Genomic DNA, 24,397 nt, shown 5'->3' on the forward strand with positions numbered 1-24,397 from the left:
AATAATCTTGGTTGTCTTTCCAGGTAGAGTGGCAGTTCGCATATTCCGTGACGATAACGGCGTGTCATACTGCAGCGATGGTATCCCATCTTCAATGACTTCTTCCACATTATCTTTTCCGACCCTGACATCACTTTTTGTAACTGGACGGCGCGTTCAGTTCTTTTTGAACAGCATTTCCAGCCGCATTGTAACGATGGGGAGAGGTTCCTTTAGTCAGCCGGCATAGGAGATCATCTCCTATGTACATCAGCGAGTTCATGCTTCTCCTGAATTCCCGGTTGCTCCTCCACGAAGTCACGTTCTTCTAGGATGCCAGCATCTTCATATAATGACTCGTCCAGATTATCCTCAGAATCGTCATCTTCTTCTATGTTTTCGCGATATATTAACTGTTCAGCCTCTTCTGATCTATTTGGGTATCCTCAATTTTTTACTGACGGCAACTGGAAGTACTGGATGGCTTCAGCTTGTTCTGAAATATCTTCGCTGGTTTGACATGGATTCAAAATCGATGAATTGCCACGCCTTGTGATGCAGAGAGTATCCCACGAACATTTTTACTACCTAAGCGTTTAGCTTCGTACATTTAGACTCAAGTACGTAAACGTATACCTCCGAAACTTCGGTTCTTGCAGTATTCCGACGGCTGGTTTATATCCATGCCAGCTCTCGAACGGTGTTAAATCGGCCACTTTGGTTGGCAACATATTCTGTAGAAAAATTGCCGTATTGATGGCTTCTCCCCGATAACGATTGTGCCTTCTCGACCAAAGAACGATTTTCGCGTTCAGCGATACCATTTTGTTGAGGTAAATAACCCGCCGTAAACTCCTGCTGGATGCCTTCACTCTTCAGGAACCCGACCTCAGCTTCGTTGGTGGTTTTCCAAACATTGTTTTAATTTTCAGCACGTTATCTTCAATAGCTTCACAGGTTTCTGATTTCTCTCGCAATAAATACAGCATTCTATATCTACTGTAGTCATGAATAACGGTTAGAAAATATCGACGACCTCCAGGTCACACCGGCTTCATCGGTCCACACAAGTCGCTGTGTACTGAACCCATTGCAGCCTTTGACTTCTGTTTTGCTTTCTGTGGAAACTGTAAACGCGTAAATTTTCCAGCCAAACACGTTTCGCATATGATCTTTCTGCCACAATTACGTATCTTGATTCCAATCGCTAGCTACCTTTGAACGAAATACTGCACAGCATGTACGTCATGCTGTCCGAACTTCCTATGCCAGTCGTGTACACATTCTTTTTCGCAGCACTCTACTTTCATTGCCGTTGAATATTCTGCCAACCGTTAATGATTCAATCCACTTTTACGTACAGCAACCGCAGCACTCCGGTCTCCGCATTTAACAATACACAACTTCACAACCTGTACTTACTGAACCGCTTCTCCGTTAATTGGGGCTGTTCTGCACCGTGTAGTAACGATCATACATTTTGTTTTAGCAAATTTTAGTTTTTTCCACTTCAAACATTTAGAGAAGTTGTTCAATTCATTGTTCATCGAATTGAAACAGCGATTATCAAACAGTACTGTATCGTCCGCAAAAAGGTTAATTGCTTCCTTCTCCAAAGTTCGTTTCACATCGTTCATATACAAAATGACCAACAGCGGTACAAGCACACTACCTTGTGGAACACCAAGGTTTATTGAAGCTCCTTGTGGCACACATCCCTTGTATCTTGTTACTTGTACGCAATTTTCCAAATTCAAATAGTTTTGAAACCACTTCAGTACAGTTGCGCGAACACCAGAACGTTTCAGAGCTTGCACTAGCTCTATACGATCAATTGTTTCGAAGGCACGTTTAACGGGAAACTAGCAGTCATTAACTTTTCGTCGGAGAGCCCAATTTCGAAAGCAGCTTTCGGGCCCAAAAGTCGAGGTTCTGTTTATAGAAATGTATTCACTGCATTATAGTTGAAAATTACGCTAGCTCCCTTTGATACGAGTTGAGCCACCGAAACGAGGTTCGTATCCAAATTCCTGATTGGGAATTCCTTCGTATTACCGTCTTGTCGATAGCACACGATTTGACAACTGCCAACACCTTCTATAAGAGCCTTTCTACAATCTACAGCCGTCACAAAACTTGGGGTAGTAGCGGTTGGCTCTTCAATCAACACGAAAAAATCCGAATTAGAGTACATATGCGAACTAACGTCAGAATCCACAATTCAGTGTTCAATTGGACCATCTCGAGCACTGAAAACGATGGCCTCTTCTTCGGATGCAGCTACTGTTGCTTTCGCCGGATTTTTAAATGATCTTTTGGGTTCAGCCCTCCGGTTTTGTTGGCTTTTAGAATCAGTTTCCTTATTTGGGCACATCCATAGCATGCAATCACGTTTCTTGTGACCAACTTTTTGACAACGATGCCACACAGTTGTACCTTTCATCTTTTCATTTGCTTTCGGTACTAACGAATCTCTTGGAAAAAATTCTTTTCGCTTCTGGACTTTATTACCTTGTCCTTGACGAACACCAGCGTCAGTTCATTCTCCGAACGATTTTTCAGATTGGTAGATAATGCATCGAATGAACTTGGAAGGCTTCTGAAAATCAGGCTCATTTGAAAATCGTTATCTAATTTCGTCCCAGCATTCGCCAACTTCTCAAAAAGGTCTTCATATTCAATCAGATGCTCTACGATGTCGTATGCCCGTCCTTGAATTGCAGGTCGCAAATTCACTTCAGAATGCGTACCTTGGATTAAAGGTTAAATTAAAAATTTCTTCTCATGCTGCCGTTTCAAGTTGACCCCAATGTCCTTTGCAGTCTTGGTGTTCGGGGCTAGACCGTGCTGACTCCGACTGAGCAACAGCCCAATGGTCGCACGCGTACTTCTGATCTTCCACATCTCCACCCAGCAATGAACGCCACAGCATTCGATCCGTCAGCAAGCCGCTTCAGGTTCATTCTCGGCTAGGTAAACTTCCACAGGCCTTCTGTTACTAGCAGAAAATCGACTTCAAGCTTCCAGGAATCGTAATTTTTATTAGAGTTTGATGATTCCAGTTCTCTCCATTTTCCAAAACTGCAGGCCCATAATATGTGTTTCGTTGTGTCACTAAGACTACTTATTTTACGTCGCCTCCTTGATTATATAGCCATCACTAGTAACCCTTATTGGGTCGGACAAGACACCTTGCGTGAGAAAGCTTCGTACTGAGCCTTGTACGCCTAATTGCGTGTTTTCATGGCTGAGTCGAAATCATCGAACGCCAGCAAAAGAGTCCTGGAATTCGTTGATCTGCTTCAATATATTTCGGGGCGTTTTAATATGGTCTATGGTCTAGCATGATCGGCCAGCATGGAATGATACTTGCTGCCACCGGAAAGTAGCGTCGATCTTCTCCTTCATCAATGCAATACAGAGCAAAGTGATACCAGGCCCAATACCACATTCAGTTTGGTTTCCCTGGCCCTTTTTATGCTCTGCATTCAGTTCACCGGAAAAGTTGTGGTTTCCCACATATTGCTGAAAAGCTGATGCATCATCTGTGATGACAAAGATGGGTCTGTTTTAAGCATCTCGCCTGAAATACAGTCTATCCCTGGTGTTCTATTGGATTTCATACTTTTGATGGCTGCTTCAACTTCATCCGGTGATGGCGCCTCAAAGTTGACGCGATTCATACGACGAACTATGAACTATGAGCGTAAGACGTCATACGCTATTGGTTTTGTTGGTCTCCGACATGGTGTATCGCAGACGGGCAGTTATCTTAGCCTATGTGGTCCGCGCTCGCTCAACACCGGTTTTCGACTCTTTCCGCTAGTCGATCTTCCTCCAAGTTTTATCCGAAGTCAACTCCCTCCGCCTGCTGCGCACTTGGTCGAGGGTTTCGTCACTGGTCGAGATGCAGGCGTTCTTGATGTCGGTCCATTGCTCTTCGACGGCTCTACCAGGTAGCAACTCCGAAACTCGAGATTCAAATTGTTCGATAAAAGCCCTTTCACCTCCACCTCTGCAATCGGCGGCGTCGTAACGGCACCCAGCCTGCGCTGGACACGTGTGACTCACGAACTTATCTCAGCGATAACAATATGATGTTCAGATGCAATGTCAGCGCTGCGTTTGTTGCGTACATCAAGAAGGCTCCTTCACCTTTTTTGGCTGAAACATAACAGCCTTGGCGTTGGTCGATCACAACAGAGAATCAAACGCTTTTTGGCAATACTGTACTAAACGGCGGTTGTTTTTGTGTCTGATTTCTCGCAAAGTGTTTGCTATTTTATACATGTTTATCGTTAGTTTTATTGTTCATAATTCATGCAAAGTGTAATTTAAGGCTTTATTCGGCGTTTCATTGTCGAAACAACGCTTCTGGAATTTAATCGGAGTGATTTTTTGTGATTTGTTGCTACATAGTTTTGCTGGATTTGTTTGTTTACATTGTGCATAGCTGCCGATAAATTGGGCGATACCGTATCGTTACCCGCTATATCGATACTCGCGCACGCAACTAAGGGCATACCTACTGGTACACACCTAACACGATTTTCGTTTTTGTTTGTCAAAATGACAGATTGTACCGCTTGCGATCGTTGCACGAAAACGATAAAGAAGGAGGACCTTTTAAGATGCATGGATTTTTGCGATCAAGTGGCTTGAACGCCCCTTTCATGAAATTCATCCGGTCAAACAACAATTTGTTTTGGATGTGTGATGAATGCGTTAGGCTTATGAAATTCGTACGTTTTAAAAGTACCGTTTCGTCCCTGGGAAACGTAATATCGTCCGTCGTAGCAGGACAAATGAGCGGAATCTCGGAGCTAAAAAACGAAATCGTGCGGAATAACAATGAGGTTGCCAAACTCGCCGATAAGGTCAATGCGGCAACCCCGATGCGAATACCTGCTCGCGAGCGTCCTGCTAAACAGCGTCGCGGTGACTCGGAAACCCCGAATAAACCGATTACTGGCACCAGACTCCTCGATAACCCCGAAGACCTTGTGGTCGGCACCCCGCCCAAGCTATTTTGGGTGTACCTCTCGCGTTTCCACCCTACCGTGACCGCTGAGGTTGTCGAGCGGCTTGTTCGAGATGGTTTACTAAACCAGGAGCCCGTTCGTGTAATTTCACTGGTGAAAAAGGGGGCCGACCTTCAATCGCTCAACTTCATTTCGTTCAAAGTTGGCATTCCCCTAGCGTACAAAAATGCGGCCTTGAACCCAGATACTTGACCACAGGGAATTGTGTTTAGGGAATTCGACGATGCGCGAACGAATTCAGCGGTATGGCTACCCCCCACCGCTCTCGACCCTCCTGCTACTCCTTTAGTTGGACACAACGATAACTCCGGTGCTGGCTCATCATCTGTAACTCCAATGGTGCTAACTCCAGTCCCTTTAGAAATTCCTTCGACTGCAGCTCCATCGTTGACCCCTGCAGTAGTGGGACCATAGTTCCCGTAACACCGACGATACTTGACTGCACCGAGTTTCTACTGACCGACTTCTGTCAACCCGACGCTACTGCCATCTCCAAAACGACCGATTATTTCACCAAACATGACACTGGGACGCACTGTTGTTAGTATTATGGCTGCCCCCGACCCCCCGAGCGTAGTCGCGCTATTGCCGCCAGCGTTCATCAGTCGTTCCGGTCCTACGCGTGAGTGCGGGGAAAGGGGCTTCCAAAATTCTCTTCACGGCAATACTACACATTTGTATGTTCCGACATCGGTCCTTACTGAACGACACGTTGATGACGACACTCCAACTGCTGAACTGACATTCCACCAGAACGACCGTGACCTCAGACATCCGCATGTCTCCTCGCTCAACGTGATACTGGGACGCACTGCAGATGGAATTATGGACGGCCCCGACCCCCACGCCGCAGTCGAGCCCTTCCAGCCAGCGACCAGCAGCCGTCCCGGTCCTGCTGGAGGGTGCAGGGAACGGGGCTTCCAGAATCGCCTTCCAGGCAAGTTTAAAATCGCTGATCCCAGCCCCACTGTTGATCCGCTCTCCACTTCTAGTTCATCACCATCCAGCCTCTTAAAATTCCATCCCGTTCACGTTTATTACCAGAACGTTGGTGGTATGAACACGAGTGTTCCTGACTACCTACTAGCATGCGCCGACAGTCCGTACGAGATAATTGTGCTGACCGAAACCTGGCTTGACAACCGTACGTGCTCTCGGCAGATATTTGGGCCGAACTACGAAGTCTTTCGCTGTGATCGAAGCGTGCTCAACAGCCGCAAAGCTACGGGAGGCGGAGTCTTAATTGCGATCCACCGCCAGTTGCAGACCTTCGTTATCGAAAACGTCGAGTGGTTACCGGTCGAGCAAGTATAGGTAAATATCAAACTTTCAGACCGTAGACTATTCTTGTGTGCTATCTATGTACCTCCTGACCGCATCCGAGACCCGGTCATTCTGAATGCACATATTAATTCAGTTAACCAAATAGCATCGATGGCATCTGCGTCGGATGACATTATTATTCTGGGCGATTTCAATCTACCAAGCATTAAGTGGCGTGAACGCTGCAACGGGTACCTGTACGCTGACATGGGTTCGTCAACTCTATCGCCTATCAATATTGAATTGCTCGATTGCTATAGTACTGCAACCGTTCAACAAGTAAACGATATACCCAATAAAAATGGGCGCCTCCTCGATCTATGCTTTGCCAGTGTTCGTAGTCAGGCCCCGGAAGTGACGATGGCGCCTACCCCGCTTGTCAAGCATGTTCTGCATCATCCAGGACTGCTAATTACTACAAGCCAACAAATTATCCGTGACGTAAATATTGCGCCTCCGGCCGTCTTCTACGACTACGCCCATGCTGATTTTGGGGATATTCTAAATGTTTTAAGCAGCATCAACCGGAGCACAGTTTTAGATAATGACGATATAAACACTGCTGCCACAACCTTCTCCAATATCTTGAACTACGTTATCGATCGTCACGTTCCCAAAATAACTGCTCCCGCTCAGTACCAGATACCCTGGCTAAACACTATGTTGCGACGTCTCAAATCCGAAAGGAAAGCGGCTCTAAAGAAATTTATGAGGTACAGGACCCTACCCCTCCGCAACCACTATCTGTCGATTAATACAAGATATAAACGCCTGAGTCGTTCCTGCTTTCTAAACTACCTGATTAATGTCGAGCGAAGATTGAAGCGTAACCCTAAATCCTTTTGGAAATATGTCAACGAGCAACGGAAAGATGACGGTCTACCCTCGGTTATGTTCCTGGGTGATAAAACGGCGAGCAACTCTCAGCAAATTTCTGAACTGTTCTCGATGAAATTCTCCAGTGTATTTACTGATGAAAGTTTGACGATTGTAGAGATATCCACAGCGACCGAGTGTGTTCCTTTCCTGGGTCATTCATTGAACAACCTCACCATCGACGAAGTGTGTTCCACCTGTGTGTGTATACCACCTGTGTTCCTGAAAAAATGCATCCACGCTATCGCTGCTCCAATGAGCCATCTTTTCAGCTTATCCGTTAACTCAGGTGTCTTTCCCTCAGCATGGAAATTGGCCTACATGTTCCCTGTGCATAAAAAGGGAAATAGGAAAAAGGTAGATAACTATCGAGGAATCTCTGCTCTAAACTCAATTTCGAAACTGTTTGAGCGCGCCCTGTTTGAACCAGTATTTGCATTTTTCAAACCGTACATCTCTGATAACCAACATGGATTTATGCCCAAGCGCTCCACGACTACCAATCTCTTGACTCTCACATCCTACGTGATAAATAGTTTCGATGCCCGGTCGCAAACAGATGTCATTTACACTGAACTTTCCGCAGCTTTCGACAAATTGAACCACCAAATCGCTATTGCTAAACTGGATAAACTTGGCATACCCAGTCAGCATTTTCATATGTATAATTAGATTGCAAATAAGAGTTACGTACTGATATGTACCCAAAAAAATCGTATTCGACGCACAAAAGCCGCTTATTCGTACCATTTTGGAGGCGATATACGCACTGAGGAATAATCTTGAGCGATACACTTATATAGGCATTTCAATACGATAAGATCCGATTAAGCGCGATAAACTTCATACAGCTATACGACTTTGTGCTGAAAATCGTATGTTTGTCAGCTACTAGCATTATAAACGATAGAATATCAACTTGTGCGCACTTTATTAGGCTTTATTTACGAATCCGAGTTTGTTAAGAGATATTTACGGTAATTTTCATACATTGATATACGAGTTGGTGCTGGCTGGGTAGGTGGTCCGTTGCTGCGTTGGTTCCGTTCATACTTATCCGATCGCCACTTAAAGGTGAATATTGAGGGCAGTCTCTCTGGATCGTTCACTGCTCATTCTGGAATACCACAAGGCAGCCATCTTGGTCCTTTAATATTCCTTATCTACTTCAATGACGTCAACTACCTGCTTAAAGGTCCGCGACTCTTGTTTGCTGACGACCTCAAGTTATACTCAAAAGTCGAAAATCTATCCGACGCCGCTGTCCTTCAGGAGGAACTATCGACCTTTGACAAATGGTGTGTCGACAACCGCATGCTGCTTAACCCCAACAAGTGTGAAGTCATCACATTTTCCAGAAAGCTGAGCCCGTTCGCTTTTGACTACAAGCTGTCAAATACGCCATTACGTCGTGAAAACTGCGTCAAGGATCTGGGGATACTGCTCGACTCTAAACTTCAAACAGCACATCGCGTTCATCGTGGACAAAGCCTCCAGAAACCTTGGCTTCATTATGCGCATTGGCAAGAACTTCAACGATGTTTACTGCTTGAAAGCTCTTTATTGTGCATTAGTCTGCTCCAATCTTGAATACTGTGCTCCAGTTTGGAGCCCATACTATCAAAATGGAGTTAGCCGAATCGAGTCAGTGCAGCGGAGATTCATTCGTTTTGCTCTTCGGAGACTTCCGTGGAATAACCCTTTCCAGCTGCCAAGCTACGAACAACGCTGTACGAACAACGCTTCATGTTCGTCGCGATGTAAATAGAGCAACAATTGTCTCCGATTTATTGACCTCACGGGTGGATTGCAAAACCTTGATATTCACGTTCGTAGTCGTACATTGCGCAATAGCCACTTTTTACACGTGCCGAATCGACGGACTAACTACAGCAGCTTCAGCACGATTACCGGTCTCCAACGCCACTTTAACCGCTTTTACTCCAGCTTCGAATTTGACGTCATCCGTAACGTGCTGAAAAATCGCTTTTTTTCAATAGCGCGTAGTTTTTAGGTTAAATTATCATTTGGGCCACAGAGCCTGTTGATGTACAAATAAATAAACAAAGGCATAACTTTGTTCTGGAGAATCTGCATTCGTTTCATCTGTTGATTTGAAACAAGAAACAGAACTGTGGCACAATATTCGAAGGGGGGCGATGATGTGATGACTTATAAATCCGAATCTTTGCATTTGTAGTCAAGAAACGATCGATTCTACTCAGCACACCAAACTATCAAGCAGCCTTACGGATCGTATAATTAATGTGCTCATTGAAATTTAATTTTTCATCAATCATCACTCGCAGATACTTCACAACCAGTACTTGCTGAACCACTTCTCCGTCAATTCAGACTGTTCTAACTCCGTCACTCTGCAGCCGCCGTGTAGTAACGATCATACATTTTGTTTTAGCAAATTTTAGTTTTTTCCACTTCAACCATTTAGAGAAGCTACTCAATTCATTGTTCATCAAATTGAAACACTCATCGTAGCGGTCAGCGATTACAAACAGTACTGTATCGTCCGAAAAAAAGGTTAATTGCTGCCTTCTCCAAAGTTCGTTTCACATCGTTCAAATGACCAACAACGGTACAAGCACACTACCTTGTGGAACATCAAGGTTTATTGAAGCTTCTGGTGGCACACATTCCTTGTTACTTGTACGCAATTTTCCATTTCAGTTCAGTTTTGAAACCACTTCAGTTCAGTTTTGAAACCACTTCAGTACAGTGCGCGAACACTAGAACGTTTCAGAACTTTCACTAGCTTTGTACGATCAATTGTTTCGAAGGCACGTTTAACCCTTTGTCTGTACACTGGGGTCAATTTGACCCCAGGCCACTTTGAGAAGCTATAACTTTTTTATTTTTCAATGAATTAATCTACTTTTTTCGCGAATAGGTGTGTCTACCGGAGATCTTTTATAATAGAAGTTATTTGATCAAAAAATTTCGAAAACTTACGTTTTGCGACAATTTTATTGAAAAACTTACGTTGTCTGTACATTGGGGTCAATTTGACCCCAAAATTCAAATTGGTATATCTCAGCGAAAAATTGACGGATTTCCGAATTTTCAGATGTTTTAGAAAGGTAATTTAATGAACTAAATAGTAAAATTATGAATGGTGACTTGGCGAGGGGGACCTTTTACCAGGAGGGGTTTTAGTAATGAAAAGTCGGAAAAATCGATTTTTTTCAGATTTGTGACGTTTATATCACGAAATCCTTACCACCTAGAGCGATGGTTCCTTTTACAAAAATATACGCGTACATGGGATCTTCAAAGTTACGTGTGGCATATTACAGGATTTGCTCGCTAGGTGGCGGTAAGGCGAGAATAATAAACTTTTTTGTCTTAAATTTATGAATGCCAGTCGTGTAAATAGTTCTTGCTCGCGGAAAAATTGGACAGATAGACAAGATTTGCAGTAAATATGGTCTTGTGACAGATAAAATCTATGGCCAATAGTGTGATTCAGAATTTAATCGCTAGGTGGCACTGGTGCTCCATTTGTTTTTATGTTTTTGTCGCAGCTTAGAATACTGACTAGATAGAAGATTTTTTGTCTACGGTATAATTGTTCAAATAGTCGAGACCACTCTATTCCGGAAATTTTGGTACAAAATTCGGTCGCCAGGTGACGCTGACGATGTATTCATTTTCTTCCGGTAGTATGTTCAATTTTTGCGGATCGTTTTAACATACATCCTGGCTGAATCGGTAATGTATTGGCTATATAGTATTGCGAATAATTGTTACTAGTTTATTTTTGCTAATGAATGTCGAAGACGACGATCTCTTATCGAAACAATATGTTCATACACAATAAATAAATTAAAACAAAAGGCATACTTGCGCCACCTGGTGGATAAATGCTATGCTAAACTGTCTATCATAGAATGACCTGACCAATCTTGCCGTAGACAGGAAACTTGCAAGTCATCTACTTGTTTGACTGCGACCAATATTTATAAAATGGTACACGTACACCACCTGGTGGATGAATTCTGAACAGTTCACCAAGGTCTTATCTACCACCGGACTATGTATACTTCGTATCTTGTCTATATAATCAACTTTAGCAAGAACAAGAACGAGCAGAAACCAAAAATTTGAGACCAGAAAAGATCGGTTTTTCCGGATAAACGCCACCTAGCGAGCAAATCCAGTAAAATGCCACACATAACTTTGAAGATCTCGTGTTCGCGTATATTTTTGTAGAAGAAAGCATCGTTCTAGCTGGTAAGGATTTCAAGATATAAACGTCACAAATCTGGAAAAATCCGATTTTTCCGATTTGTTTCCACTAAACCCCTCCTTGTAAAACGTCCCCTCCCCGCCAAGTCGCCATTCATAATTTTATCATTTAGTACATTAAATTACCTTTCTAAAACATTTGAAAATCCGGAAATCCGTCTATTTTTCGCTGAAATATAGCAGTTTGAATTTTGGGGTCAAATTGACCCCAATGTACAGACAACGTAAGTATTTTTTTGTACAGACAGAAGGTTAACGGGAAGCTATGATAGCAGTCATTAACTTTTCGTCGGAGAGCCCAAATTCGGAAGCAATTTTTGGGCCCAAAAGCGGAATTCTGTTTCAAGATACGTATTCACTGTATTCTTCTTGCCATTCTGAATACAGCGAATATATTTTCATGAACAAAATTTTTTGTATCAAACAAAAAAAACTGCTTTTGAAATTTGCAGATGACGACTAATTTTATCTTAAGATTAACAAAAAAACTGCCACGGCTATAGATATATCATGCCTTGTTCTATGCATTGCTTCCACTTCAATAATAGATTCGCACGAATGGTTCTTCCGAAAGCCTGACTCAAAATGTATTTCCCTTTATCACTTAGAGGTTATTTTTAAAGTCAAATTCAATTCAAATTCATTTCAAATCAGGATTATATTGAAAAAATTCAAATATAGACGCTCTTCATTATAGTTATGTTTCAAACAATCATTTTAGTTATGTTTCATACAGAAACGGAAAATTGTAAGCAAAAGTTTGAGACCTTTACGGTTCAGTGATTAGTGGATTTAAGGTCAATGACCCTTCAAGCTAGATTTTTCCTAGTCAACACAGTGCTACGATAGATTGTTGTGCCTATATACCAAAGCATATAAAACAGGCCGAAAAAATCGAACTTTTTTTTGTTACGTGGCTTTTCACCGGGCTTTTCCACCCAATAGCAACCGTCCAGGAGGTATTACTTACTTTGGTACCGTCTGAGCATAGGCGATAGCCGTTTTGAAGAACAAAGCATGAAACAATCGATCTCGCACGTTGATAAGTGGATTCTAAAAATATACAGGAAGCAAGTCATCAAATGAAAACAAAATTTCACAAGGTGTACACTGCAACATTGCAGCTCATACCTGCGCATTATTCCTAACTCGGGGTTGCAGTTGAGGTTGTGGCTGCGGCTGCGGAGGCGGAGCAGCACCCTGGCCACCGCCTCCGGCGTCATTATTCCCATTCGGAACTGGTCCCGCAGGCCCGGCAGGTTCCTGCGGTGCAGCGGCGGCCACTCCTGGGTCTGCCATACTAGTCCTTCAACTTGCAAAGCAATGGGTCGATGGTAGCGAAAAAATTCAGTAGATATTTCACAGCTTCAGATTGTCTATCCTATCTGCACGCACTTGAACAGAACAGCTAGCGAGAACAGAACTAGCAGGAATCAAAATTTAATTTGTCGCCTGCGATTGCGTCCCTTCTCTTCCTAGCAGCAGCGGTTACTATGATGTCGACGATCGATTTCGTTTTCCAAACACAGCGTATGCAACTTCTGCACAGGTAAACCGATAATATGCAAACACGGCGCTGATAAACGCGATATGCGTGATCCAATTACTTATTATTCTGAAACAAAATTTCGCAAAACCGCACTTGATAACACCAGATAGTCGACCGTACACTAGTCGCAAAACAAAAACACACCCGACCGACCGACCATCGACGTCCGTCAGTACGCGAAGAAAATAATCAGCACTTATCAAATCGCACAAGAGGTTTCTCCATTAACAGGCAATCGAATTTTGGTCAACCTCGGATGATCGCCTCGCAATTATCTCGATATCGCTCGATGGAAGCAAAACACTTATGCACTAACAAGTCACAAAATGTTTTTTACACCATCAAACCAAACGTCGTTCAACGAAATCGAAAATTATTTTGCTTCCAGCAGAAATTTTTTCTTTTGACACTTGCAACGACGACGACGACGACGATGATGACCATCAAATCGCAGTCACGCACGAATCCGTATCCAACCAACCTACCAAAGTCGATTTTTTTTACAATTTGCTTTGCTTTTTGCCTACTTTTGCTTTTACTGACTCTGTTTTGCTGATTTTCCCGATTTTCCTCTTCTGCGCTTATTTTGTTTTGTGTTTTCGCAAACGTCACCGATGGCTGTCATTTGACGAACAGTTTGAAAGATCTGCAACTGAAAACAGTGAAATATTTCGTTGCACTAGGAAAAATATTTATTGTAATATTTATTGTCAATTGCAAGGAAAATTGTACCATCCAAAGTGCGATATCGCTCATAGTGCTATTTTGCATTAAGAGGAAACCGAAAATGGCTCAAAGATGGCTGGATAAATGGCTACCGTTCGATGCATGTATTGTTTTGTGCCTTAAAAATGCATATGTATTGGCAGAGCACGTAATCAGTGCTCCCAGTGCTGTTAGATTTTCTAAATCTTGTCATTCCATTTGTCGACCCGGTATATATCAACAAACGCTCAGCAAAATATAGTTGCTAATGGAAAATAAATTCAACGGATCATATAGATCATTACGTGTTCATAAACCGTATAATCTGGAATTGGTTAATAGATATTTGGTTGCGCACATATTTCGTTGTACTAGCGCTTTTCGAAAAAACAGCACCACGATCTCAAAGTTTCGCCACATCAATGAGCTTTTAAAGAGATTTCTGCTTTTGCCGCATCGATAAGCTTAGAGAATGTAAACAAAGAACTCGCCTTCAATGCAAACGGAATAATTAGCCATCCTATTGAATGCATAGGATCAATAGGATTGCTGCAGTAAATCTTAGATGAATCGGAATGTCTTGATAAAGAAAATAAACCATATTTCTGGATTTTAGTAGTCGGTGCGGTTGGCTGCGGATCAGCTGTGTTTTTGTTCGCAAGCTCTGCCATTTGACATATAGTACCAATACTAATGCAACATTCAAATAAACGTTTAGGTTTTTAACGAACACATGAGATGTACAGTACAGTGTGTGTCGCTCTAACACAATAACGTTAGCCACTTTCGGTGTCTCCTTAAGGCGGAACCGAAAGTGGCTAACGTTATTGTGTTATTGCGACAAACACTGTACTGTACATCTCATGTGTTCGTTAAAAACATAAACGTTTATTTGAATATTGCATTAGTATTGGTAATATATGTCAAATAGCGGAGCTTGCAAACATAAACAGCTGATCCGCTGCCAACCGCACTGACTACAAACATCCCGAAAAAGAGTTTGTTTTCTTTATCAAGGCATTCCGATTCAATCAAAATTAACAGCAGCAACTGAATAATTGGTAGGATCACTAGGATGTTTAATTAATCCGCTTGCATCGGATTGCGTTTTTGATTCCTGCGTTTGCGTTTTGTTTGTTTACCTCACTCTAAGCTCATCGATGCGGCGAAAGTTGAAAGCTCTTTAAAAGCTCATTGATGTGACGAAAGTTTGATACTGTGTTGCTGCTTTTTCGGAAATCACTAGTTCAACGAAATATGTGCGTAATTCCAAATTATACATTGATCGCTTTTATGAACACGTAATGATCGATATGTTCAGTTAAATTGATTTTTCATTAGCAATTATGTTTTGCTGAGCGTTTATTGATACATAGCAGATCGATAAATTGAATTACAAGTTTTAGGAAATTATAACAGCGCTGCAAGCACTGATTACGTGGCGAAAGCGTGCTCTGCCAATACAGATGCATTTTTAAGGTGCAAAACAATACATGCTTCGAATGGTAGCCATCTTTGAGCCACTTTCGGTTTCCCCTTAAATCGTTTTGGTCTCTTCGGCACCAAAGATACCGAAACGGAAAATAGCACTTTTATGAGCGATATCGCACTTTGGATGGTACAATTTTCCTTGCAATCAGCAATATTTATTTATGTAGGGTAACCAACGTATTTTGGACCCCCTCAGCAGCTGTACATAATTTGGACACTTACAGCAAAATCAAATGCAAGTGTCCAAATTATGTACAGCTGCTGATGGGGTCCAAAATAGGTTGGTTACCCTATTAATATCACCATGAGATATTTTCCATGTCAATTTATTGCAATTGACAACTCGCAACAGTTGACATATGTAAATATTTGACAACTCGCTGCTGGAACTCAATTTGCAAACTGTTTACAAATTTCTTACATTTCGCGTTTGCAATTGGTAATAATTTATGACGAAAAATGCACGGTGACGTCAGCAACCGAACAGACGGTTGCTGGGGAAAGCAGCAAGTTCTGTTAGACCGCGAAGAATCGGTAAAAGTTTATGACGATATGACGAAGATGAAAATTATGGTAACAGTAGAATACAAAATGCAGTAAAAACAATAAAATTTATCGTCCGAAAAAATAACCAAACTATGAAATTGTGTCCACCATAACTTTCATGGTTTTTAGAGATTCTACCGTCGAAATGACGGGTTGTTAAATATCTTAACAAAAAAAAATCTAGTTTTTCGCGAACAAAAATTTTTTTTTACAGTAAAAGTTATCGTTCTTTTATGGTATTTTTTTTCGGTGAAAAAACAAAATATAATTAAAAAAGGCAGTAAATTTATGATGAAATATCGTGGATCCCCGTTCGTTTGACCGTTTTTAACCTGAACACTTTTTAATTTGAACCCTGCTGGTTTGGACGATGTGCAAATTAAAAATCAGAGGGGTTGTGCACAAGACACGACCGCATAGGTGACGTAGGACCACGTAAGTCTCTTTGTAGCGATAGTAGGATGTATCCATGTATGTAATAATACGATTCTTCATGTATACAAGCTACATACGTAACGTTTATCAAAGTAGAAACATTGTATACCTTCAATCCTCAACCGATTTTGGAGTTATATCCATGAATTGGGTCCTAAAGCCCTATGTCGTTTTTAGCTTGAAACGATGAGGTTAGGGTTAGGAACACATATTTTAATATTTAATTTTATATTTTTAGGCTATTGCCGTTAAAAACCTTTTTTTTTGACGTAGGACTACGTCTTACGGCAAGTTTTGAGATAGGGTGTCATTCCAAAAAATCGAAAAATGCGAGCGTCACGAAAAATGAAAGGTTTTGCGCGCTAATAGCTCAGCGGTTTTCCGATCGATTTTCAATATTCTTACACTAATCGAACGGAAAATCTTCTAAGAATTGACTCAAATAAAGAAAAGTATGGATTCTTGATGTTGAACTATTGAAAAATTGAAAATAATGAACCTATGTTTTACCAGAATTCTCGCTTCGTGATTGGTTGGAAGATTCTTTACGATGATCTAAACCTATACCAATTTGATATCTGTGCTTGGGAAGTAAGCCAAAACAAATGACAAAGTTTTCCCATTTCAACAAGATTTCTTAACACCGCGGTTCAACCTAGACCATTTTGATGTCCTTGCTTGAGAAGTACGCCAGAGAGAGTGACAAAGCCCCCTCGTGCCAACAGATTTCTTACGAACGCGTACGCGATTAAACCTAGTCCAATTTGATGTCTGTGTTAGGGAAGTGTGCCAGAAAAAATTACACAAGTTCGTTATTCGCAAATTCTTTACTGCGAGACGATTAAACCTAGGCGAACTTGATATCTGTGTTCGAAAAATGTGCTACAGCTGTACTGTTCGGTTATAATACGACTCTGTATGAATACGCATGCTTGCCGTTTCATTAGAAGTGTAGTGAAAAGATGTGCTATTGATAAAATAGGATTGAATTGGTAAAATCCCTTCAACGTGGGAAATATGAATAATAAAAACAATCTTTAATTTCAGTAAGGTAGCAGGAAAGCAATAGTTTGTGTTCTTGATTTTATTAAATTGTTTTCAAATGCACAATCTTTTGAGAATTGAACGTATGCAATGTTACTACTTTGATGAATGTTACATACAACACATGTAACAAGTATATATGTTGCAAATAGCATGTATACATGAAGAATCGAATGATTACAATACAAGCATGAATACATGCTACTATCACTACAAAGAGACTTACGTAGTCCTGCGTCACCTATATATGCGGTCGTGTCTTGTACACAACCCCTATGATTTTTAATTTTGTGAAATTTTTAACAAAAAATAAACATTTGGGCAACCTTATATAGACAAACTATAGTTGTGCATGGTTGTGTCAAGCGGTGTCTAGACAACACGAATTATAAAAAGAAACCATAGTATGTCTTGAAATGTCACGGAAAACTTTTTGTTTACCTTCACGCTCATGTGATAGTGTGTCAAAAAGTCAAAAGTTGCAGTCAGGAAATGGCTTGGCAATCGCGACCTACATTTTCTGAGTTTACAGCTCATTTTCCGGTTCCGGTCATCTCAGTTTAATTAAGGCCTTTGTCAAAATCAGCAATAAGCGTAGTGACTGCACTTGGTCACAGCGTGGATGGCTTCAGTTTTCGGATGCAACACCCGCCATCGAGATGCGACCGTGTTTGGTTAGAAACGCACAGAAATTTTTGGTCTGCCGTTCGCCCTACTGCTGATTCACATCGGAGTAGCAGAACATACCAATCTGATTGAATACGGTGCCAGTTTCGGTTGGCGTTTTTTTTTCATACTGTTCTGCGGGGTCGATTGTACCGAGATTATACTGTTGGCCATCAGTTTGACATCGTTTAGTCATTCTTAGCGCAAACTAGATTTGGACAAAGTCTAGCACCGTGAATCGATGGATTGGAATACATTGCCCGAATTAAAACTTTTATCCGATAACTAGTACAAATTTGATGTTCCACTTCCTCACGACCAGCAAAACGCAGACAAGCACAAGAGACAACTGCGAAGCTGTAACTGTCAAAACGATCAGCTGCTCTAATGTCAAACCAGAGTTGCCAGTGAGAAAAAGTTATCATTGTTGCCAGAAACGTGTTATTTTCGTTATGTCAAGGAAGATCTCTAATGTCAAGGGAGAATAAATTACAATATTTTTGTTTTTTAATTTTTTAGTGCTCTGCATCTTTTTAAAAAAGAAAAAACTATACTCTGGTAGTCATAATGGGAAGCTTTATCGTTCCTTCTAAAAAAATCATCTTTTTATCACAAATTTTAGGACCCAATTGATTGAATCTATTTTATTAAAACGAAACCAAGTCAGTAACTAAACCAAACAGTAAATAAATTTTTGTGATATGTTTCTACGTTGAATAGTGCTTTTCCTCAGTTAATCGGTAGACGGTACACGCGAGTTTTCAAAAAGTTCACAATTTTGCGCAACTTTTCTGCGGCTGATAATAAAACATTAACAAGCTTCAGACGTTTTAGAAGTGGCAGAAAATGTCGCTCGTGACCAGAAAACTTATTTCCGTCATTTGTTGGTCGTCCGCAATGGCGAAAAATTCAACTTTTTTCTCGTTGCCTGTGTTATTATGGTATTAACTGGGCAAGAAAATATAATAGACTCTTCAATCGTTGTGTGGCCCTTAAAAGGACCGATTGTTTGATTATCATAACTCCAGCTTGCAATAAACTTGCACTAACGAACTTAACGTAAATTCTCTGTTCGGTAAATTGGAGTACCGATAACCGCTAACCAGGCACGGCTTGTTGCAACGGACCAGCCGGAACTACAGACCAGCTGCAAGTGACGTGGGATGCTTCTGGTCGTTTTGTTGTCGCGTGCAGCATATTTCCCGCCAATTCCAGAACTTCAGCAGCCAGATATTCCATCAGGGCTGCGAAACGAGTGCTCCAGCTCCTACATCTCGCTTGGTGAATTTGCATGTCTTCGTTGCCTTATCCGTGGGAAGCAGCAACAGCTGAAGCTGAACAATTTTCGGTCGGATTCTATAGGGCGTAAATGAAACAATCATGGATGTTTCCATAGTAACTCCGTCAGGGTGAACTCGACGCTCCTCCAATGAATGTCAAAAGATTGTGCCCACTTGTGCTCAATCACCGCCATTATCGCTCGTGGAAAGCTGGATACAATAGTTGAATAGGCTGCTCTTAAACAAAAATGTTTGTTGGGATGAGCATTTTGACAATGAGACTCGCCCAGCCCTGTTTCGCCTTGTTTTGATTTTTTTATTTAGTTTCGCCTGTTTACAATGCGCCTGTGTTTTGAAAACAACGCAGTTTCGCTCTTTACTATCGCCTGTTTACAAAACGATTTGCAAATAAGCCTGTCACTTCATAACAATGCAAGGGGCTAAACTGCAAATTGTCTTTTGTTTTGATTAAACACTTCTATCGCCCATCACTAAAAACTTGTTTTAAATAATTCTAACGATTGAAACATAAGAAAGGATTCTGGCCAAGGATATTATCAGTCCTTTTAAGGCAATCGCGAATCACTCCGGACTCTTGCCACATTAAGTGACCGCTAGTGATGTCCGATTTTTCCAGGTAATCGATTAGTTAATAATCGATTTCTTTTTGGGCGGCCAATAATCGACATCGATTAATCGGCGCTATATAATCGATTAGTCGAAATAATCGATTGGTTATAACCTTTACGTCCCGATACCAAAAATAAGGATACTTGCAGTTACACTTTCGGCTCTATCTCCATTGTTGTTCAATTGATATCTATGCAACTACTGTTTTACCTGACTCACTGCGAATATGCGTATTATTGAAATAAAACGTAACCATACGTTTTATTCGTTTATAACGCATATGCAGTTAATATCGATAACAAACGATTTTTTATAAGTTGTGCTTTTGTTATTGCGTTTAATTTGTAAAAAGTTGCATAAATAATAATTCAGTTTCACAATACAATTATTGCGTACTACTGGCACATGAAATATAACGTTTAAGTACGTTATTTTTAGTGATCAAAATTAACGATATTTTCGATACAAGGGCGATATTTTTCGAAACCTTTCGAACCAATACGATCCCGCGAATACAACGCATATTCGCAGTGAGTCAGGTAACACAGTATTGTTAAAAGAACTACATCAGATTGGTCGGTAAATAGCAACGGGATGGCAAGGTTGTCATTTCGCATATATTTGGTGCGTAACCGACATCGCTGGAACTGGCACCCGAAAAATGGCCTGTTCACCCTAAGGCAATGTTAAATCGTGTAACAAAACTTGTTGCTGGCTGTACCAAATGATGGCAGTTAAAGATTATTTAGTTTAGTACAATTTGCTGAACATTCTTGCGGTTTTGTAATATATTATACATCACATTATATTTTTCTGTTGAATGAGTGAAAATACGACAACAGTTTATCCAGTTTTGTGAAAGCAGAATGAAAATAGATGTTCGTTTTGCTGAAATTCTAGCGTGCCACCCCGTTGGTAAATAGCAGGTTTTTTTCTTGAACTGTTTTCTTTTCAGCTGGATACCTTAAGACTTGACCCCTATTTATCGACAGACTTTACATCAGTATTATTAGAGGGCTATTAGGACAGTTACGAAGCTAGTGTAACAACTCCACTAATTCTATCTAGCAGCATCGCCTAGCCGAGATTTGAACATACGAATACGACGACCAGTTTGTTAGATCAGCATCGTACCTCGAAACCAACTAAGCGAAACCAACTAACTGGCTAATCGCGTGTGGTTAATTTAGTAGCTAAGCGCCAGCCACTGTAATAAATTAAATTTGTTAGAAATTGCTAAATAATAAAATTTTCAAAAATCCGGTATAATCGATCGACCAGGCAATCGATTATCTACACGGAGCGAAAAAGCTCCAGTTTGTTTCAAACAAAATGATTGTTGCTTTAAGCCTCAATAAAATATTTTTATAACAACCTGAAAATATTGTTGTTTCGAAATGAGATTCTGTTTGAATCAAGAAAATAACAGTTTTGAATTAAAAGTAAAGTATTTTCAAATTTGAAGTTGACATTGATATAACAATAAATATTTTCATTTCAATCATACATTTCAGTTTGAAACAAAACGAAATTTTTGTTTGTGCGTAAAACAACGATAAATATGGTTGAAACTACATTTTTCTTCTCCGTGTACTAATCGGAACATAAAGCAATCGATTAAAAATTAATCGATTATTTTAACAGATAATCGATTAGTTCGATTAATCGAGAAGTAATCGGACATCACTAGGCAAATTATCACACACTCAAAATATTCTGCGCATAACTAATGGTAAATTTCCATGTGAATATCCAGATGATTATCATGTGCCACATATAAGCACAATCCGCCTAGAAATACACATAAAAATTATACGCATATGAATAGTATGTGCAAAAGTTTCGCGTACCCATAAATTATAATTGTTTGGCATATAAAGTTCATTAACTGGGCACATTGCAAAAATCTATGTGTGGGACACAGAAAGTATACGAAAAGTTTTCTCAGTGCAGTGATATTCCTCATTGCTTAAGGCCCAGACACAATGCATACGGATTTGACTACGTTGCGAATATTTGACAGCAAACCCATAGAAAAACTGTCAAATTGCCGCAACGTATATAGTAAAATCCGTATGCATTGTGTTTGGACCTTTACACTTTGTTAGTTGCGCCCTTATCGCGAATCACTTCGGAGTTATTCGACATGTTTTCAAAACGTTTGTTTTCGTCAAATCAAAACAACAATTTCATAGGGTGCGCACCTTGCGCGTATGTAAAAATGAATAGTTATCAAAAATATTCAGATTAAAAATGAATTCGCCTGATCTGAACGTCGTGTTTTTCATATTAACGGGGGTTGAGTGTATATTTATCACATATTGAAATATTTATGCAGGAAGTAATTTACCCCGTGTAAATACCTCGATATAACTCTGTTATCGGCCTAAACTACTCAGAATTGAGAAGTTGCCAAATTGCTCATATTTTTGGGCTGTTCTACTTTTCGTGAAAGTGAGTCGGATTTTACTCATTAAATTTTTAGAGTTGAAACTCGCTCATTGTGATTTAATCTTATTCATTCGTGAGTAATTTTTTTAAGCGTGTATTTGCATCAAATGACAGCAAAATGATTTATAAGATTTTGTGCGCGCTGCGCTCTCTCCCGTTATCTGTTCGTTGACAGCTGCCATCAACGTCGCCGTTCGTTTTACGTTTTCCTTTCGCAGTCGGAGTAGAGCTAAATTACAGGAAACGTCGTCGTCGTCGTCGATTCGTGAGCTGTTGTCTGCATACTTCCATCGCAGCAGTTATCGACGCACGCAGTGAAAACGTTTTTATTATTTGCAATTTTTGTAATTGTCCTGTGGATGGCATTGTGAATTCTATTGTTCGTCATCGCAAGCCCGAAGGAACAATAGGAAGCGCCTGTATTGTGTTTCCCCTACCATCTTTGTTCGGGCGGAAGGTGACTGAAAAAGCTTTTCTTCGTTTTATTTCTGTGCGTTTTTATCGGTGTGTGCGGTGGTGCTGTGCGCGCGTACGTGTGTGAACTGTCAAACTGAAGAGAAAAGCTGACAAAAAATAGAAAATGTGTGCTGTGTAGTGTGCAGAGAAGAGCAGAAGAAAAGGCCACCACCATCGGAAGAAAGGAATTTTTGCTACTCGCGTTTGTGGTTTCGGGTGGAAATGTCCGTAATTTAAATTCGATTTGTTCCGCTGCGACCATTTCCCGTTGTAATTTTTCCGTCTCGTTTCGCGAGGAGACTCCAGTGCGGCAGACGAAACAAAGGTGACCGCTATTCCGGATTCAGTCGGCGGAACGAACGAACGAACAAACGGCGCAGTTCTCGGACAGGCTCACTAGCTGGCTTTTGTTGGCACGGCCAGGCGTCGGGACGCGGTCGAACTTGAAAAAATCATCTATTTTCGGAAGTTGAAATAAACTACGCGTAATAGGATTCCTCGCCCGAGAGCCGTCTGTGCGAAGGTGGAAGTATTGCGTGTGCGAGGTAAGTTTCTTTTTTTTTCGTTGCTTCAATTGTTTTATCTCGCACCGCCGCGTATTGAACCGTATGGCGAAGAAGGTCCGCAATTCGGACGGAACCCCCCGAAAATGTGAATGCCCTGACATACATTCGTTTGATCTTTTCTTTTTTGCTTTAAATGTCTGCTTCTCGGGTTCAATACCATGCCAGACACTTCTGAAATCGCAAGCACTACAATGAAGGGCTTTTCTGAGATCTAACCGAACAAGATTTAGCGAAATGGAAGTAGAAACTTTTTGGTTATGGGCGAAAAGTCTCACTTTCCTAGCGTGCGTTGGAATGTTTGCGAATGGAGACTCCATTTTCTCGAAAGTCGAATTTCGAGCCGTCTTAATTATCATCCCCTGGCGTCCGTCCTGCCTTCTCCGCTTTTCCGCCCATTTCCCGTCCGTCGGACGTCGTCCATGCTCGATTAACGGTCAGACAGTAGGGAGCTGACGATCAAATTTCTTTGCACCGCTAACCTCTCCCGAGTGGCAGCAGCCAATTCAAGGATGTTTAGTACCAATTTGCGAGATATTTCTTCTATTTTTTTTTGTTCTGCTAACGCACGACAAAATTCGCTGAAATGTGCTAAACTGTTTTTTTTTTTTTGATTTAAACAAAGCAGCAGATTTAGCCTATACTTGACGCATACTAGATTCGAGGGAGCAGCGCCCGTCGTTCCTCTTTCCCTCCTATACCATAGCTTCCTGCTCTGCGCTGCCCTGCCCTGCCCTGGCTGATCAACAGATTTCGTTTATGCGAGTATTTTCGCATTTCGCTCGCCCCGTTTGCGTTGCCATTGGTATCGATGTGCCTTGCTGAAGGCGACTCGACTCGATTCCGGAGATTTGTGCGAAACAATGGGGTTCGATTTCATAGAATCGAGGTTTTTTGTTTTCTTTTCAAATCAGGAAACAATTTACTATTGTACGTTTTTTGTCAGATTAAAATGTCGGACACTTTTCTGATTTGTTGGTCAGTGACTAGCATTTTTAAGTTTTTTTAATTGATGCGGCTATGTATACATTTATTAGTCACAGCTTCTAAAGAAATTTAAATATTGACCATTATATTTTATAAAATAAAATATTATCT

At 41.0% G+C, this 24,397-nt stretch overlaps 2 protein-coding genes across 3 annotated transcripts in view; one reads left to right on the forward strand and one right to left on the reverse strand.

The window, feature by feature from the left end:
• LOC128734794 (uncharacterized) overlaps positions 1–13,551 on the reverse strand; it is a 197,616-nt gene extending 184,065 nt beyond the window's left edge. The window contains exons 1-2 of the mRNA XM_053829145.1: positions 12,615–13,551; positions 12,454–12,536 (exon numbers count right to left, since the gene is read on the reverse strand). Of these exons, the coding sequence (XP_053685120.1) occupies positions 12,454–12,536; positions 12,615–12,782 (251 nt within the window). The 5' untranslated portion in view covers positions 12,783–13,551. The remainder of the gene's footprint in view (positions 1–12,453; positions 12,537–12,614) is intronic.
• An 8,969-nt stretch (positions 13,552–22,520) lies between these two features.
• LOC128734597 (protein Smaug-like) overlaps positions 22,521–24,397 on the forward strand; it is a 31,270-nt gene continuing 29,393 nt past the window's right edge. For both annotated transcript variants that reach the window (XM_053828871.1, XM_053828873.1), the window contains exon 1: positions 22,521–23,281. The gene's annotated coding sequence lies outside the window, so the exon portion shown is untranslated. The remainder of the gene's footprint in view (positions 23,282–24,397) is intronic.

The sequence above is a fragment of the Sabethes cyaneus genome, chromosome 2, assembly GCF_943734655.1.
Source record: "Sabethes cyaneus chromosome 2, idSabCyanKW18_F2, whole genome shotgun sequence".
Lineage (NCBI taxonomy): Eukaryota > Metazoa > Arthropoda > Insecta > Diptera > Culicidae > Sabethes > Sabethes cyaneus.